The sequence below is a fragment of the Acanthochromis polyacanthus genome, chromosome 10 (genome assembly GCF_021347895.1).
Source record: "Acanthochromis polyacanthus isolate Apoly-LR-REF ecotype Palm Island chromosome 10, KAUST_Apoly_ChrSc, whole genome shotgun sequence".
NCBI lineage: Eukaryota > Metazoa > Chordata > Actinopteri > Pomacentridae > Acanthochromis > Acanthochromis polyacanthus.
The window spans coordinates 25055457-25074531 of record NC_067122.1 but is presented as its reverse complement, the minus strand read 5'-3'; the positions used below and the strand labels follow the sequence as shown (position 1 = coordinate 25074531).

At 38.9% G+C, this 19075-nt stretch overlaps 1 protein-coding gene across 2 annotated transcripts in view; it reads right to left on the bottom strand.

Annotated features, from left to right (window-relative positions):
- The window catches only part of ctnna1 (catenin (cadherin-associated protein), alpha 1), an 84234-nt gene that overhangs the window by 50238 nt on the left and 14921 nt on the right, over nt 1–19075 (bottom strand). For both annotated transcript variants that reach the window (XM_022205942.2, XM_022205943.2), the window contains exons 6-7: nt 17593–17862; nt 10738–10941 (exon numbers count right to left, since the gene is read on the bottom strand). In XM_022205942.2, coding sequence (XP_022061634.1) covers nt 10738–10941; nt 17593–17862 — 474 coding nt within the window. The remainder of the gene's footprint in view (nt 1–10737; nt 10942–17592; nt 17863–19075) is intronic.

Here is a 19075-nt window from a genome sequence, read left to right as displayed (position 1 = left end):
AGTTTTAGTTCTTTCAAGGTTTTTGCACACTGAAAACCTTTTACTTGAGCTGTCATCAGTGATATTCTTGTCTCATTTTTATCGTTTACCTGTTATGCGGGTCTAACGCTGTCACCATCTTTGTGTTTAGTTACCATGGTTACAGTTGGAAAAAGGTCTGTACTTTGGCAGTTGCCTAATAATTTATGACTCTGGTCAACTTTGTCAAGATATCTCTAATCCAAGCGTTTCCAGATGGACAAAAAGTTCCTATAAAACTTAATTTTCCTTTAAATGGTTCAGATAGCCAGTTTCTGATCGACAATTTTACAGAGACATAAACTTCATCACAAGGCAACTTAGTTTACGCCAAGTAGTTTTGAAAGATGCAAACATTGTATAGGAAGTATAGTGTGACATGACTATCCAACTTTAAAAGCCACTTAAATTTTACTTGCTCTTTTCTGATGAGGTCTACAGAAAGTAAGCGTCAGTAATTAACCTGCAGAGTGTGCCCAAGTGGGGGAGGCACTAAACTGATGAGTCTGACTGCATGGCCTCAGTAGTCTGCAGGGTTCAAGGACTCAGAGCCTATGTATGCTTCAGGTATTCATTATGAGGCCTCCAATAAATCTAGAAAATGCTTACAGGGAAGGACATATTGATCTGGACTCTCATCAGCAAATACTCCCCTAATGTATTTATTGCTCAACAAATTTAAAGCCATTCCCCAAAGCATATCCTTGGGCTGTGGAGGGGTTCAAGTGCAAACAATAGAGAGACTTGCCCACCAAAAATCCTTATAGCATTTGTGGACAAGATGGCAAACCACTAAACTTCCCTGTTTGCTCTAGAAGAAAGTGGCAACATCACAGCACATTTTTAGATGACTATGTAGACTCATGATTCTCATCCACATAGAATTTAAAGCTATAAGAGACACAATCAAATTAGTCTTAACAGCAGACTAAGGGTGTTAGCTAATAAGTCATTCAAAACATGTTATTACAAGTACTACTAAATCCAGGATCAACGTACATGACATTTGCCAGCACCAGGAAAATAACTTTAAAGATTTCTGCTACAAAGTGCAAATGAGTAGATATTAAGCTAACAAGGTAATATTTTAGGTAAAATGTATGAATGCAATTATAAAACCATATTGTTATTCCATCCTTCCGTGGCTCACTCCTCTCTATGAGCAGTTACATCACTCTCAGATCGCTGCTGGAGCTTTTGAATCCCTCTGTGTGTGTTCTTTCTTGTAAGGTTAAAATGCAGTCAATAAGAAAATTCTTAGCATTCCAGACAGCATGTCTACCATTGCTGTGTCCTACCCAGCAAGAGCTGATGCTATGTTTGGCAGAGAGTCAAACTGTTTATGATGTGATACAATACTAATGAAAGCTACAAACAGTCAAGGGGTTTCATTGTGGACATGTAGATTAGGGGTCAACCAGTTATTAGCCTGGCCATTTATTGGATTCAATATTCAGTTTTATTTCCAATTATCAGAATCTGATTTCATATCAAGAAACCAACATAATAGTCTGTTACTTTGGCCTAACGCAGCCACCTTTCTATAGGTGTAGATGAGATTTAGCACAAATGAGTTACATGTCATTTCTGTCTCCATTACACGGTACACACAATGTTGCTATTTGTCAACCATGTAATGTTCATATATTTCAGATAATACACATAAGGCTGGTTTCTTGTTGCCAACAGGTGGCAATATGACTTCAAATATCGATGGCGTAGTAAATAGGATGGTAGAAAAGTCACGGTTTTCCTAACTTGGAAAAACTTGTTCAAGCACAACCACTGGAAATGGAATAGAACTGTGAAGCAAATTCAAAATAGATCAAGAGTATGGCTTGAAGAGGCTTCTTTGTTACTCTGGACATGCTGCATGCACCTACCAAATTAGATACACATTGGTAAAACCTTAGGTGGGAGTTGCATCTTTGAAGTTTTCTGGCAGGTCAGACAGGTAAGGGCATTTGCTTTGAACAGTAGCACCAGTAATCCATCATCACCTCTGCCTGAAGCCTAGAATACCACCAAAAGCTACCCGATAAACACCACAGGTTAGCTTTGTTTTCTGACAGCTAGAAGATCTTTCGTTGCAATTCAGGAGGCGACATTTCTGTGTGGAATCTGCATGTTCTGTCCATGTCTGTTAGCGCTTCTCCAGGTACGTTGGTTCTAATATAGCTCAAAGACATGCGGGTCAGGTGAGGTGGAAATGACCACAGCCTGCAGGTGCTTACACCGGTGTGAAAGTGTTGTGTATATGTGTGGTAGACCTGTGACTGAGCGGTGACTTGTTCACAGAGCATTTGCTGTTTATCTTTAGGTAGACTCTAGACTCCTGTTAAATGTTATGACAAATAACAGCAGTAGTAGCAGTGAGTATATGCTGAATGTATAGTGTTAGAAAAATGAGGCAAGAAGCAGCATGGTGCTTAATTTAATGAAGAAAATCAGTCCCATTTCTCATTTGTCGTTTAATATCAGAGCTGTGAACACAGTAATTGTTGTTATGAAGGTCAGTAGCATGTCTTATGAAAACAAAAAAAAACCTACTGCAGTTGAGAATTTTTGCGAATGTGTGTGCACCTGTTGGATGGACAGATGTAGTCTGCCTTCCATTAGACACATTCATCACAGCTCAATTCCCTTTGACTCAGTCTACTTCACCTTCAAGCCTATGTAGTTCACTGGCTATGCACACATGCAAACTGCAGAAACACATTCTGATTTGGCTGGAGGCCAAATGTTTATCCGACTGTCCCTAAACAGATTCAAAAGGTGGAACAATATTTGGTACAAAAATGCTTTTGTTGATTTTATTAATTTCTACATGAAATGGATTACAGTGCTGCTATGAACAATATTTCCCTACAGAGAATTGCATTAGGACAGCACTTTAATGCATGTTTAAACTCACTGTTTAGGTTTTATAGCTCAGACGTTTTGGTTTCCTCTCACTACTGTGTCATCAGCATAAAAAATTAGCTAAAAACCCACTGTGCAAAACAACAAATTGCTCGCCAATACATTTATCCTTGCAGCGTAAAAGGTGATTATCAGTCACTTGCACGAGTTATTTCCCCTGCCCTTCAGGGGCTAAGAACTGGTATAAATGAAAGTGAAAAGATCAGACAAAAAAACTAGATCAAACTGAATGCACATGTACTCATCTATAGAGGAAATGACTGTCAAACTTCCCAGTTAAATCATGCAGTACCAAGAGAGAGACAAGCGTGTAAAAACAAAAAGTGTGATATTGGATGAAATTCATTCATACACGAGTGTCAAAAGGGGAACGTCGACTGCAATGGTAGTATCACAAAATGTCTCTTTGTGAAGCCACAGCTTTCTTCTTCTGTTGAATTGCTGCAGACAAAGGGTGCATCTCATCTACCTGCCAGCAAAGCCAATCAGAAAGACTCAAATTCACCAGCAAAAGATCAAGGGCCAGGTCTGGGAACTGTTTCCTGACAGGCTGTTCCTGACAGACCAGTGTTTTATGGAGGCTGTAAATATACGAAAAGCCTTGGGGACACTAAATCTTTTCCCTGTTACATTGTGGTGTGTAATTTGGTTTAATTATGCATTTAGATGAGATTACAAATAGATAAATTGAACTGCCTTTCCGCTGGTCTTACATTAGTTCTTACATCTCTGAAACGTCTTCCATTTTTTCAACAGCATGGGTTAAAAAAAAGAAACAAACACTTCAAACAAACACTTCAGACCATTTCACTGCATTATCTATTCAGTCCCTGGACACATACTGTAATCTCACCCTCTGAGCACAACATCGTGCCTAATGTTTTAAAAACCTGTTCAAGCACAAATAAGAGCCCATATAAAATGCCAACTCACATCCCATTAGAAGTGTGTACCAATTCTAATTTTTTTTGTTGGGTTACACATAGCTTATAACAGAATTAGCTAAGCATTGTGGAGAGTCCAAGGCCCAAACCAAAAATCTATCTAAAATGAGAGGCAACTGCAGAGGCACAGAGAAATAGCAATAAAGCACAATTCTGCCATTCACTTTAGATGCCCAAGGCAAAAAAGACAGCAAGGGTTGGGTAGAGTGAGCCGTCGAGAGAAAAAGGTACACAAACAGAAGAGACGACTGAAGGAGGAAGCTGGAAACAGGATTCAGCAAGGAGACTGCAAAGTGTAAGAGAAATGCAAAAAGTTCCAAGTGGGACGACTGTGTTGAGATACAAATAATAACGGCATGTGAAGGGAAAGGCACTAGTCTAAACTAAAGTGTCCTAATGTCTTTTTAATGCAGGTGAAAATGATAATGTATCTTTTTAAGTCAAAGGAATTTAAATGATCGTAGCTGTATATGTCAAAACAACAGAGCACCAATCTACGACATGAAACAACAACAGATGCTGGGAATAAGGGATGCATTACTAATAAAAAGTGTCAGAAACAGTTACACTCAACACGTGCCACGCCAAACTGCCATGACAATATGGAATAATTGAGGTCACACTGTGTGGCGGTGCTGGGACAACATTACCCAACCAGCCTTTCCACTTCATTGGCTTAGTAGACAAGCTCTAGTCTTGCTAAATGATCATCATTAACACAGCATACTAGTTCCACAAACAAAGTAAAAAACACTTGGGTTTACCCCAGTGATTCAGTAGCATGATGTTTTCTGTACAAGGAGCCAAATTTGTAAAGTCAATCTTCCTTTCCATGACAATTGTAGATAAATACTGTATCACAGCTTTTCCAGTCAATGTGCTATGTCAAAGTTTTATCCGTTCTCATGAAGATGTTGTATACATTTTCCAAAACTACATTCACTGTTTATCTAGTGATGCAGTGATTTGTGTCAGTACCTATTGTCTATTAGGGGTGTGTACTATAAAGATAACTCAAAAATAGTCAAATTAACTCATATATTACACTTTTGCCTCAACAGTCATGTCTTCAGCCACAGAAGTAAAAGTGCACTAAATCACATGCTGTGAAATCTATAACACTCGGTTTGAAAACTTCAGAAAAAGAGCTGAAAAGAACACATGAAAAATCAATGACTATAAAGAAAAAAGTTTTATTATTGGGAAAATATGGCCTCTTGGTCTGGAAATAAAATAGAAGGCTTCAGTCTATTAAACTGAAATTGTACTTTTCAACCATTATGCTAATTAAATTGATTAGTCTCATTGCTTTTGTATGTAAAATCATGCAGATGTGCATTTAAGACCAGATTCAAATCAACTTTCTTTTAATAATCAGTTTAGTAATCAGTTTCAGCATGTCTGCAGACAGATAATTTGTACACAAATACTAGAGTTTCACCACTTGTATTATGCTTAATTAAACAAACTTTTACACAATTCAATGAAGAAGATAAACTGTTCCCATGTGTTAGCCTAAGGGTTAAGCCATATACCACAGAACTACAAAGCTTCTGCTTTTATTCTACACCGCTAACTCTTGTTTTACATTTAATAGCCCTCCTGTCTATGTGTCACTTGTCCAAATACAGCCAAAACTAAAACAATTTTCACTCTACACAAAGGTGTTGGGGTGCCAGAGCAAATGTTTAGAATGTGGTCATACTAGATCACAATTCTTCTGTAATGCAAAACATTAAAAAATACTTGGAATTTCTTGTGTTTCTTGGAATGTTTGCTGTTAAATTTTGATTTAAAAAAAGCTGGTCAAAGAACTTGAAGAAATGCCATCATGAAGCACAGATGTGAGAAAGCCTGCTGTGAGCTAAAAGTCAATATACTGAGGCTAGTTTTAGTGTAGCATCGTAACAAGAATTAGATTACATATCACAGCTGTCAAAAGGCTTGTTCGATATTTGTTAAAAAAAAAAAAAAGATTGAATTACGGCAAACACACCAAACAACAGATTCTATAACAGTAAGTAAACAGATTTGACCAAAGCCTCAGTATAAATCCGTCATAATTCCTTACTGAAAAGTGGTGAAAATTTTTGTTAGAAGGAGAGCAAGAAAAATGTAGAAGGGGGTAAACAAGTAGTAGCTAGAGGGAATGAAGAAACATACGGGATGGGAGAGGGACAGAGAATGAGTTAGGAGTCTCTCCAACAGCCTCAGTTGTGAGTGTAAACACATATGCTGTAATGGAAACATACTGTTTATTGCCTTGCAGTGCCCTATCTACAGACTTATATGCAGTCAACATTATGACCATCAGACACAAAACATTTCCAGACAAATCTGTGTAAAGCATGGACCACATAATTCACTGCACTTCATAGTTTTGCCTTAGAATGACAGCAAACATGCATATTCATCAAGCCAATGTGTCATTTGTTTAGTCTGCCAAGATTAATGAAAGACATGGTCAAGACATCTGTCACACTAACACTGGTTTAAGGCACCAGGTCGATACTCTGACCCTCTCACTCTGCCAACTGCATGTCAGTTTTCTAAGGCTACACGAGGCAATAGATGCAAACAATGAACGACGACATATCATATCTCATCTGTTTTCTTCATCTGGCCAATTGAATAATCACATCCCTGTTGTGTCCCCCCACAATCACCACAGTGATGATGAGATGTGTCTCTCTGTAAATTTATATATACAAGTCATACAGGACTAACACGAGTGGCATCGAGAAGTCCAGCAAAGTAGAAAACTTCTTCTGAAGCAAACCAGAGACACTGTGTGAATGACCTGAAGCTTTAAATAAACTTGCTGTGTTCTGGTAGGGTAATGAGCAAATAATGGCTCTACTGTCTGAGCTAAACATAATAGTATTGAGACAGAACATGCAACCTTAGTTGACAAATTACTGCTTAACATTTGTCTGTCCATATCCAATGAAAATCTGTTATAGCACACAAAAAACAGTAACTTGTCAGTGGGCTGCTATCAAATGATTTTGTCAACAGTAACTGGCTTTGCAGCAACTGACATGTTGCCATTGTAATATCCGCCAGCTTCAGAGCTGGTTGGTGTGAAAATTGTCCACAACCCTTTTTGGAATGTGCTACTGAGGACTGGCATTCAGACATGTATACAACTACATTATTCTATTTCTGCTGTCCAATGCGTCACATGGATTTATTCCAGTAAAATGGACATCAGTACAGAGAGAAATTCCAAACACTTCTATGTGGAGCACTAACAAAATCCAGGGATTTAGCTATAAGTGTATTTTTTAACATCACATACTTGTCCCAGAGTCAACTGAACTGCATCACCACTACTAGCACTACAACAATCCATTATGTTACTGTACTGAACAAAGCCACTACTCAAACTGTCAAGTTACTGCAACTGTTAAATAAATATTCAAGTACCAAGCTGATATGTAGTTATTATCTCCGACAAAGAGGTTGCGCTTTTGGCCCTGTATGCTTGTCTGTTTGCAGAATCCATCAAAAGCTGCTTAACAGATTTCACAGATATTGCGTGGAGAGTTAGGCCAAGGGCCAAGAAGACACAGATTACTTGTGGGTACAGGCTGAATTTCACTATTTCCCCATTAAATATGCAGACAGGCTTAGGCCAGTTCTCTGCTATAGTCAATAACCTTGTTCAGCAGATAAACATCACATCTGAAAGTCCTAAACTGACCTTTCACAGTAACAACCTACAGTTTCCTAAAATAATGCATTTGGATGAAACGGCAACCTCCGGGGCTGAAAAAAATGAAGCAAACACAGAAATGCCAAAAACTGCAGCTCCTTAAATGGCTAGTTGAGGATGGGTCCAAAAGCGAGTCAATCCCTACAGACTCCCATGTAAAGATGCCCAATTCTTCAGCAGAAATACACCCATTTACAGCCTGGTACAAAGACAGTGTGCATATAGTCTATGATATAGATTATGTTTGGTTTATGTCAAATTAAGTGAAAACTTAATTTTTTCACAGATTTCCATACACTGGGCTCTTCCACATTAGCTTCAATTTTCAGATCCAGAGGCTGCCTCACACTGACATTCTGATGTCATAGGGAGGGTATTTGGAAAACAGAGATATGTCTAAACAGAGAATATACAAATATGAATAAGTAAGATGCTAGGGGGGCATAAAATAAAAGGAAATTTAGAACAGTAGAAAAGTAAGGCTGTTGTTTTTTCAGTTTGATAGTTCCTTAAGACAAGGCCAAATAACAGGGTGGTAGCTGCTGTAAAGACTTCTTGTACTAGTTCAAATAATAATGCTAACTTCCCAAAAATAAAAAATAAAACACATTTTAAGTCTTCAAATGTCAAGTTATTAAATTAATGCAAAATAAAACACCTTTTTTTTTTTTACACTGAATACATGGGCAACTGTGGCTATGAGAGACAGAATATAGAATACTGATCTAACAGGGAAAAAAGTTATTTGGTCTTGTTACCTCAGGCGGTTTAAAGTTTGTAACTCAATATTCATATGACAGGATTCTCAGTTAGACACAAAACAGCAGCTTTACTGCTACTGAAACTAAACTAATTTGATATTGGAAATGTTTATAAGAAATACTACAGTACATTCAAACACTATTGATCATTTGATTACACAATAAACACTGACCAATATTTCATAATGACGTGTATTTTCTGACCCACTGCATTCACTAAAATGCAACAGATGACACTTAATCTACACATAATCTCAATGAATTGAAAAGTGCAGGATGGATTCGGCATCAGTATCATTTTTGAAATATTGGATCGAATATTTTTCTGTCACACAATTTATCACTGCTGAAGGCAATGATCTATGTTCTAAAAAAATGTTACATTAGTTGTTTTGTTTTTTCAAGTGTAATATTCGTTATCTACTGCCAGCAAGAGACACGAGCATTTTGATTTTTTTGGCTGAATGGATGGAAAATGAAACCTGCGACAGAGAGGACCGCTGCCATTTTCGGTGCTAAAAAGAGAGCATTTTATATTTGAATGGCTGCCCAATTATTACTCACTGCCTGGAAAATTGATTTCAATGACATAATGGCTCATTATTTTTAAACAAAAAGTAATAGATTAGGCAGTGTTTCCCAGAATCACACCAACTACATTAAAGTTTCGCTAAGTGCATCTGTGGTGGGACCAAATGGCTATCGGATATCAAAAAAAGCAACAAGAAAATGAAATGAAGTTTTCAAGATGGACTGAAAACTAAGTGCTCAAACTACCTCTATTGGTGGTTGGTTATAATCTAAGTAGATGTGAAAAATGTGTATACACATTAGGCTCTTCAAGATATATACATCATTTTTATCTCCCTTTATTGCAACCGTCAAAAAGCCATCAGTAAAAGAAGTCATTGTCATATTTTCTGTGTACATGCTTTATTGGCTGTCTTCTTTCTCCTTGTGATAACGGCAGCTAATTTTATACAAAAAAATACAATGAAATTAGCTATTGTTCTCTGTCTCATTAAAGCAACCAGAAAAATCATTCCAGCAATTTCTATACAGATGAGAACAGAAAGCGTTTATCTGATCACTGATCAGATTACCCACTGAATGATAAGTGTGGCTGAAAGAGCACTGAGCTGTATGGGTGAGGGAGGTGTGTGACAGAGACCAGAAGATAAAACTCGTCTTGCTTCCACTTCACTCGCACACATTTATGTTCTTTTGTTCGGTTATGGGAAGTTGTTAGCTAGTTAGAATGTGATTAGCATGAAGGATGTGAAAACATATTCAGATTCTAGTTAAATTTGAAGTCTGGCCAACAGAGGTGTGACATTTAAAGTGTGCATGTCGATGCATTTTATCAGGATATGAGACACTTAAAAAGACAAGTCTAAGTGGAGACCCAGATTTTCCACTGAAAATTCTGTAGTCAGCTGGCCATGTAGACACCATCCAGTTTAAGAACACAGCAGCTTAAAATCCCACTAGATCTAACAATGTATCAGTCCACATCAAAACCACCAAACTCCTACTCCAGCACAGAGCGAACAGTCACAGACGGAAAAAAGAAGTGTGTCTGGGCTTCTGTTTCCCTTAGGGGTTCCCCAGGGAAGGTCTTGGCCCTGGGTTGAGCCTTCCAGTCAGAATTTCTTCTGTTTTGTTCTTTGTACCAAACCAATGTCTTTTTTCCAGAGGTAAGTTTTACAGCATTAACTGACTCAACAGAGATTAGGAAAAGCAAGTGCCTAATTTTTAAGTATTGTTCACCACACAAGAAAATATTGTGTGAGAACAGACTTTGCACAGAATTAGACTATTTGTCATTTTGGTCTTTAGGACATCAAGCAAGGTAGGTACCTCCAAAAAAGCACTTTCTTTGGAAGACTGACGGTATCAGCAATGCATGTTAACTCTGTTTCCCCTTCCATATAACCGACGAAGCGGGCCGCCTCGCTGGTATAGGCCAGCGCCTCATTAAAATTCTGCCGACATTGCCGCCTCACTGGTCCGCGGCAAAAAAAAAAAAAAAAAAGTGCAGCGCAAAAACCCGCCGGACCAACAAGACCGTCCGCGGGGGGGTGCGCGGCTGCGGCGGAGACGGCCCGATAGTATGTATAATTCCTTCCTTCCTTCCTTCCTCCCCCCGTCAACAACTTTCAGCTGAAAGTGACCCCACCACCTCACAGCCATTTCAACCCAGGGGAAACACTTAACTAAAAGTACGTAAGTTTATTAGGCTCAACACAGAAGTTAAGTTGGCTGAAATTATTTGATTTTGCAGACTATTTTGTGTCTTTTGACCTCTGCTGTCCTCAAAGTAAAAGGTGGTGATGAGACAAGAGAAAGGAAAGAGAAAAAGTAAAGCACTTACATTGCCCATATACTCAGACAGAAGGTCCTGGAGAGCCTGGCGCACAGAATTACATTCGGCCACAATGCGCTCCCTGCGGTCATCACGTGTGCATGAAGAGTCAGCCATGAGGGCAGCACCACTGATAATGCTCTCAAGGCGCTCCTCCAGGGACGGACGGAAGCGCTCCTCGCTGAACGCCAGGGGGTCCACAATGATTTGTTTCTGTAAGGAAAGGGTCAGAGGGGAAATTACACAGGGAGCAAAAAAATGCAAAAAGTCAACATGGTACACTAGTCTCTCCCTCTCCAAGCCCAAAGAGAGAAATCTAGCAGGAAAGGGGATGGCTGATTTGACAGACTAACAGGTCAGCTGGAAAACCAAAAAGGGTAGGATGTGCTAAGCTGTCTTTTTGTGTCTGTAGGCCATAGTAATGTTATTTTAATAATAATAAGTGTATTTGCATAGCATCTTTCACAATAAGTGTTACAAAGTACATGAAAACATAAGGACGCGTGACCAAAAAGAGTTTAAGGAAGAAATTTACAAGAGGATGGTGATTTGGTGAGTCTGAGCTCCTCAGTAGAGACTGTACGGTTCTCTCTAGCTGTAAATATAGACACAGCCTGCAGATTCTTGTCTGAGGACATCACTCTGTGCCAGGGTACGCAAGGGGAGATCAACACTGAAATAAAGTCTGGAGTCGAGCCTTGCAGAGCTTTGAAAGTAATCAATAAAATGTTAAAATCAAACCTAAAACAAGCTAGCAGCCAGTGAAGCGAAGCCTTAAGTGGTGAGATTTGTTTTCTATTTTTTGTAAAAAGTCTAGCAGCCACAGTCTGTACTGACTGAAGCCTGTCAAGTGATTTCACAACTATTAAAAGTACATTGCAGTAGGCCAGTTGTGAGGGGAAGATATCATGTAAACCAACTTTTCTATCTTGAAGACATAAAAATGATTGTCTTTGAATTTTTGCAGATGGTTAAATTTAGATTGACCTAGCTTGTCAATACCCAAGGCTGAGGCCAGAATCAAAAAATACAAGCGTTTACCACAGGCTTGATGATGAGATATTGTTTGATCTGTGTGTACAGGCTTTCTTTACTAATAACAAGCATCTCCGTTTTGTCAGAATTTATTTGCTGAAATCTTTCAGGCATCCAGTCCTTCACATCTGCTAAATATCTAACCAGGTGGGAGAGCACAGAAGGCTTTAAGGGGAGACATTATCTAGGTAGCATCTGCGTAGCACCACGTCTGCAAATGATGTGACTAAGTGCAAGAACACAAAACAAAAATTAGATTAGGCCTAAAATTGATTGCCAAGACACTGTTACCCAAGACAGCCCGTCCAAAACAAAAAAATGCGCTGCAGACCACTGTACTGCAGTGTCAAACATCTGCCCAATGCTGAAGTCTGTTTATGAAGATATCATAATGCACAAGTCATGAAAAATGAGAATAGTTTCTAGAATTTGCATTCAGTAAAGGGCCATTTGTGACTTGGGGGCATTTTGAAAGCTTCACTGGATTTTTTCCAAAATACAGTTATCTAAGAATTTCCAGAAGTTGCTGTGTCTTTTCCATGATATTGGCAGTAAACAGTCACTTTGAAACAGCCTGCTGATACTGTTGAGGCAGGGATTAAAGCTAGGATTCTGAATAGTTTGTTGTTTCTCCACCAAGATGTGCATGTGAGAGAAGGTATAACCACACTTTCTTAAATTTTGAAATTGATTTAAACTTTTTTTTAAAAATGCTAAATAATACTGTATATTATAGCTGTTGCAATCTAAATGGTTTATGTACTCTGTCACAAATAAATACTAAAGTCACTCTTTCATCTGTTTCGAGTGTGTGACGAGTAACATTACAAGCATGCAGCTGTAGTCACTGTGAGGTACACGCTGGCAGAGACATTTAAGTTACTGTAACCAGTCATAAAGTGTCTGGACAGGCCACATTTCAGTGTAACAGTTATCCAGATATTGTGTGCCAAGTTCGCTGGCCCAGAAAAGGAAATAAAGGCCTGGTTCATGCAACATTACGATGGTGAATTTCTGTCTCTCCTAATCACTGAAAAGTCCAACGTTATGCCAAGTTCTGCCTGCCTGCCGAGAAGCACACGCCTGTTGTGGGACTGCACTCATCTAACACAAAAACACCCCAACACTGCAATTATATCTAAGCCAAAGTGCTGTTTGAAAAAGATACAATATTCTTTGTTGAGTTTATGAATACAGCAAATTATTCAAAGGTTATAGTCGAAAGGTATTAGACTGAGAGTAGCATTGTCAATATGCACCAATAACATATCTGACTATTAGTGCTTTATGAAACTATAGCAGGGAATATATAGATGGACTCCACAGGAAAACACTCTTACCAAACGCCCAAAGGAGATTAATAAATTGTGATTCTGAGCAAGAGCAGTGTGAGGGATCTTTCTAACCAAAGACTGAAGTTTTTTGAAATAATAAGTAACGGTACGTTAGTATTTGAAGAATTTTTGATTTTCAAGAGCAACAGAGGTTGCACTGGAAAACGAAAAATTGGTATTTATTTCTTTTCGCTAAAATCAACAAAACTTGCATTTGCCAATTGGTGGCCAAACTTTTACATAGAACTGTAAAATAACTTTTCTGAGATGCTTCAATTTCATAGCCTTTGTTACCTTTTATGTGAGTCACAAAAGTGCTATAACAACCTTCTCTACTTCCTTTATATCTGCAGGACAAGAGAGACCACTTAAATGTCTCATTTCACAGGGGCAAGCAAGCCTGCTGTGGAAGGCAACTCGTTGTCATTCTGGTGAGGTGCTGTGGAGGGTTAAGGTGTCACCATGACGTCTGTGGCAGCTAAAGAAAGAAACCAACTTCCCCAATGACAGATGAACTCTGCAGTGCTTGGGCAGATGCCTTACTGCTACAAAATATTCCACAATTCAGCTGTTAGAATTGTGGTTTATTAGGCAGCCCGCCCTCGATCACAGCCACCTCCAGCCCCCTCCGTTCGGTCTCATCTGACCTCCTCTGCTTGCGTGTCATATCACCATGGCAACAGGCACACGAGAGAGACATGGAGGAGGAAACAGAGAGAGAGGGAGAGAGGATGGGGGAGTTGACTCATTTTGCTAATTTTGCCTTGCACTTGAAAGTAGGCATCAGAAAGTAGGTATTCTGGAAAAGGCCTGCATTTTAATTTTTGCAAGGAGTGACTTTCTGTGTGATTACCTGTACAATAATCACTGATGCAACACAGCTAAGAGAGGGCACTGTTGCCACTTGATTTATGTTAATTATGCATTCAGCATATCATTTGTCATTAAGAAATGCATTTACTGTTTGTAATAGTTGAGCATAAATTTCCATAGAGTGATTGGCCAGCTATTAATTCATTCCCGAATACAAAACTGTGCAAACTGGCATTTCAACACTACAGACAGGAAAATCTAGTGAGTGAAGCCAACTGTGATATCATGTACCAAGTTTCTCTTCCCCAGCCATCGGCCGACTCCTGCCACAAAAATACAAATTTACTGAAAGCATAAATGGTGAGGTTGTATAAACTCACAAGTGGGACTACTTTGGTAAGCAATGCTCACTTGATGACAGATGCAGTAAGAGGAATGTCTAAAGTACCACATTTGCTACTTAAAAAGCTTAGTTTAAGTAAATATTTTATTAGGGTTGCTGGAAGCTACTGACTCAAATGGAGAACCTAAAGGTAGGCCCAAGCAGAAACAAGGCAAAGCATATTGGAGCTGAAGTATAAAAATACATGATACCCATCTTACAGTGCAATATTGACCAGGTTTCTCTTGAAAAAAAAAAAACATAATGGATTTCAAGAAACCTTCCGCTCAAATAGAGGTAAGGCACAATATAAAAGATATCACTATGATGTGATATGATTGGATGTGATCTAATCACATAGGCTAGAACGCTCTCAAATCAGCGGTCAGAATAAAATACGATGCTGCAAATTACACTGGGATGCAAAATGTGATATTTGAGCATCCCTTTGTGAAACACCACTTTCACTGTCACACTGCGAAAGGATAAAAAAAAAAAACACTACAAGAAAACTCAACACCTTTTATTCCCCACAGCACACAATCACACGAATTCCAGTGGGAATATTACGTTAATGCAGGCAACGCTTCTTGCAAAATTCAGTGTATTTAAAAACTGCATTTTCTCCAAACAGTTTGCTTGTCTAAGTGTCTACTTAGATTTTGAAGTTTGGATCAGTCAAATTCTCTGACACTTCATCAACCATGACAAAATAGGCAAAACTCTGAGCTGTATAATTCATACCACAGATGTTGCTCACTTACTCCTATTGCATTTTTCAAATACGCTGAGAGTGTTCTGGCAGAATCTGATTGTGTAGTTACCCTTTAAAGCCACTCTGGACAAGGCTAACCGTTTTATTGAAGTAATCTTTCGAGTAACATCAACCAAAAAAAAAAAGAAGCTTCCATACAAATGAGAGGTCACGCAGGGTCCTGCCATGAGTTCATCGTGTCATTCCCAGAGGGTGCAATATTTCATCCAAAATCATGAATCTCACTGAACAGCAACAAACTGCTACGGAACCTCATTGTAAAATTTGTAGGCAAGTTCCATCAGTTTAAGTAGTTTTAGTAAGAGTAATTCTGGTTGATATGGAGCTGGAGCCATCATTATAAAGTAAGTGCAAGGCACAACTTAACTGTCACCAGGTGGGACCTCAAAACTTACAGAACGGTACGTGGGAAATAGGCCGCACTTTCACAGCACAGACCAAAGCAGTTTACAAAACCTTGACAATTTCTTTCTCTCATTTATCTATTCACATACACTAGCCAAGGATGACAGAGCAACTTGGAACTCAGTGTCTTGCTCAAGGACACTTCAGCACATGCACAAAAAGAGCCAGGGATTGAAGCGCCAAATCAACAATTAGAAGAAAGTCAGCTCTACAACCTCGGTCTGTTTTTCAGTAGCATCAATTTTGGTGCATCTTTATTACTTTTCCTATGTTACCCTTGTTCATTGTTACACATGGCAAACTCAAGTCATGTTATGTCAGACAGACCCAGCGCCTGCAGCAGTGATCTCAAAGTCCTGAGTCACTGGCACCAATACATACAGCCCTTACAAACCTGTCTGACCACAGTTGTGCTCAGACAAAGCAGCAGGGAGCTTTTTAGGGCCAAACAGCTCCCTGTTCTAGACTGGCAAAGTCAGTCACTTGACTTTAATCCAAGTGAGCATGTGTTTCACAAAAAGCCCCAAAACAAGCAAGAGTTGAATTTGGCTGCAGTGCTGGCATGGCAAACTATCATCAGGAAAGATACCAAGTGCTTTGTGATGTCAATGGGTCGCACACTTCCGACAGATAAATTTGTGTTTTCTTCTCTATATCAAACACATGTAAACAAGTTCCCAGCACCTCATGTTCCACTAGCAGAAAAAAACACAAGGCTTGCAATAAGCATGTGTAATTAAATAGTGCATCATATGGCCAGGGGAATGTAAAACATGAGCACGCAGATGGCATCAATCACATGGATAAACAGTGACACAGCAGGAGTAACACATCCAGTTAGACACTGTTACTAAATTACTAAATAAACTAAATCAACACAAGATGAGTAGCGCATCTAGCGAAACAGAAAACACAGTGGAAACCTGCACCTCCATAAAGCTCAATATGTCACTGTGGAACTTTTGAATGCCTTTGGAATTGGTCTGAATATCAGCAAATCTCCTGTAAATAATAAGGTGCTTTGCAAGTCTAAAAGAAGTCAGTGACAAAAGAAGAAGAAAAAACAAGCTAATCATCTTTGCATTTATCACCCCAGGTAACATTAGAATGATTAGCTCTACGTTTTATCCAGCTGTTACCTTGATGTTGTTTCATGTCAATATTATGAGTAGTGTGTCACATGTTTCGTATACCTTTTTATTTATTTATTTTCATTCATATGTAACAATCTATTATTGAGTAAAACTTTAAAAATTCAGCTTGAAGTCAAACTTGAACGCACTGTAATTCAATTCAAGTTGAGAAAGGTCTAGAGAATAAAGAATAGAGAAAAAAAAAATCAACCTAATTAAAAAAAACATGTTTCAAACCAGCTCATCTGAGTTTGCTGTGGATTGTAGGAATATCCTGGATACAGTCTGCAGCACAAAAACTGGATAACCTTCAATGACTATCAGAGATGTAAAGGTTTTAAGAATGAATGTGGAACAAGACAGCAATATGTATAGTGTATTAGCAGATTAGTGTTGCTCCTAGTACTAAATGCCAACTTTAAGAACACTTTTGTCTTCAAGGTAATATTACCGTTTGCAATGTTTCCTGAACAGTAATGCATCTACAATATAATTCAGCTGAATTCTTCTCAGCCAATAACAGTAGAGCAGTTACATGCAGCGAGAGGTTTAATGTTTATGTATGTAAATGCAATCCATTTAAGTTGAGTTGACATAGAAGCAAATCACAGAATGAGGTAGTAGTGACTCAAGAATATATTCAATATTCCCTAAAGCCACGTCCCAATTTGTCCACATATCTCGCCCTAATTTCCACGTCGACCCCGGGCCCCTTCAAGGGGTTTTGGTCATTTTATGATTTCACTGGGTTTCCGCTATAAACAAAAAAAATCAGGGCGAACTCTAATCTTTCTGAACAAGCTCTCAGATATTTCTAAATGTATTTGATAAACAAATACATTTTTACCATGGCCTTGGAACCGAGACTTTTTCGGGGAAATATGATCTCAGATTTAGTTCTTCTTGATAAGGATGATGCATGAATATCTGTCTGGACACACAACAAGGAAAGGAGTTTGTGACTGGTAAATCACTCATTTGACTTACATCAAAATTGTTGAGGGCATAGGCAAGTTCTCCACCCCCTGCTGGCTGACTGAGGGCAGAGTCTTCAGTGGATGTGGCCTGGGCAGCATTGGAGATACCAGAGACGGCATGCTGCAGCTGCTTATAGATCAGGTCACGGTTGGCCTTGTAGGCTGCCACGTCAGGATGCTGCAGGCAGGCACGGGATGCTGTGTACAGCATGGGGATGTTCCTTTGAAGCACTCCACGAGCAGCAGCCATTTGGTCCTTGTGATGGACGTCCTTTAGCTCCTGGCAGGGTGAGATGAAAAGGAAAGCAGAAAAGGGTTAATCTGGAAGATAGAATACTTACAGGGGGCGGGGTGGTAATGTACTTTAGATTCAAAATGGGCTTGTCATGCCCTCACGGAGACACTAAGTGTGACAGAGTTTGTTCTGGATGACCCAGATTTATTTCTGTCCCCTGCGGTAACACAACACAGTCATAATCAGGCCATTATAATGTGCCTTTGCAATTTAATGCGTTGCTATTCAGACCTCGGCATTGTATTGCAATTACATCTTCATAGGAGGGAGGAGAAGAGATAGTGATCTTTGGCACAGATTTATGGCATTAAAAAAAGCTTGCATACACAAAATCAAAGCCTTGTCTCCAAATGGAACACTCCCAAGACTTTTTTCCCTTTCTACTGCTTGTTGTTAAGCCCCATTACTTCCTGCATTCACTTAGGTTACACACATTTACCATCCATAAAAAAAGTGCAATTACAAGTAAATTTCTCTCCGTATCATCAGTGATCATTTTGTCATGATCATCGATCACTTGTCTATTAAAAGAGGGCGTAATATTAAGCACAAAAATTGTCTCGTCTTGGTAGATACTGCTGACAGAGAAGATACTTAAGGGTTTTTGAAGCTTGACGCTGGTACTCATCACCACTTTACCTTTCTGACATAGTTCAATTACACAATTGAAGCATCTTAGAGGATGAGGTGGCGTACTTCACAAATCACCGTGATATTCTCTCTGACCTTTATGCTCACTCAAGGTCTCTCTTTTATTTTCATGATTTAGAAAATGTGCACGCCAAAATGTTAAAAACTTAACAGTATAATCTGAGTTCTTGATGTTTGTGAAACTGCACTACTTGTTATTAAAGATTTAAGCCCTCCTACCACTTGCTAGGTCAAGAGACACTCAAACATCCCTACATGATGTAGAGCACAGGCCAGCATGGACGGACACATTATTAAAAAAATACAGCACTTCTTTTGTATGACTTAATTATCATTTGTCAAGCTACAACCAAACCATCTGCTTGTCACCTGTTGTCAAAATCTCTCAATAAAAACAGCATTTATGAAGACACCATAATTTACAGTAATTAGAAGGTGTGTGCGTTTTTCTGATATAAACAAAAGAATCTTAGAAAGCTGCTCTAAGCCCCCAAAATAGATCAAGAAATGTACCTAATTTCCACTTACACCATAGTAGAGAAAATAC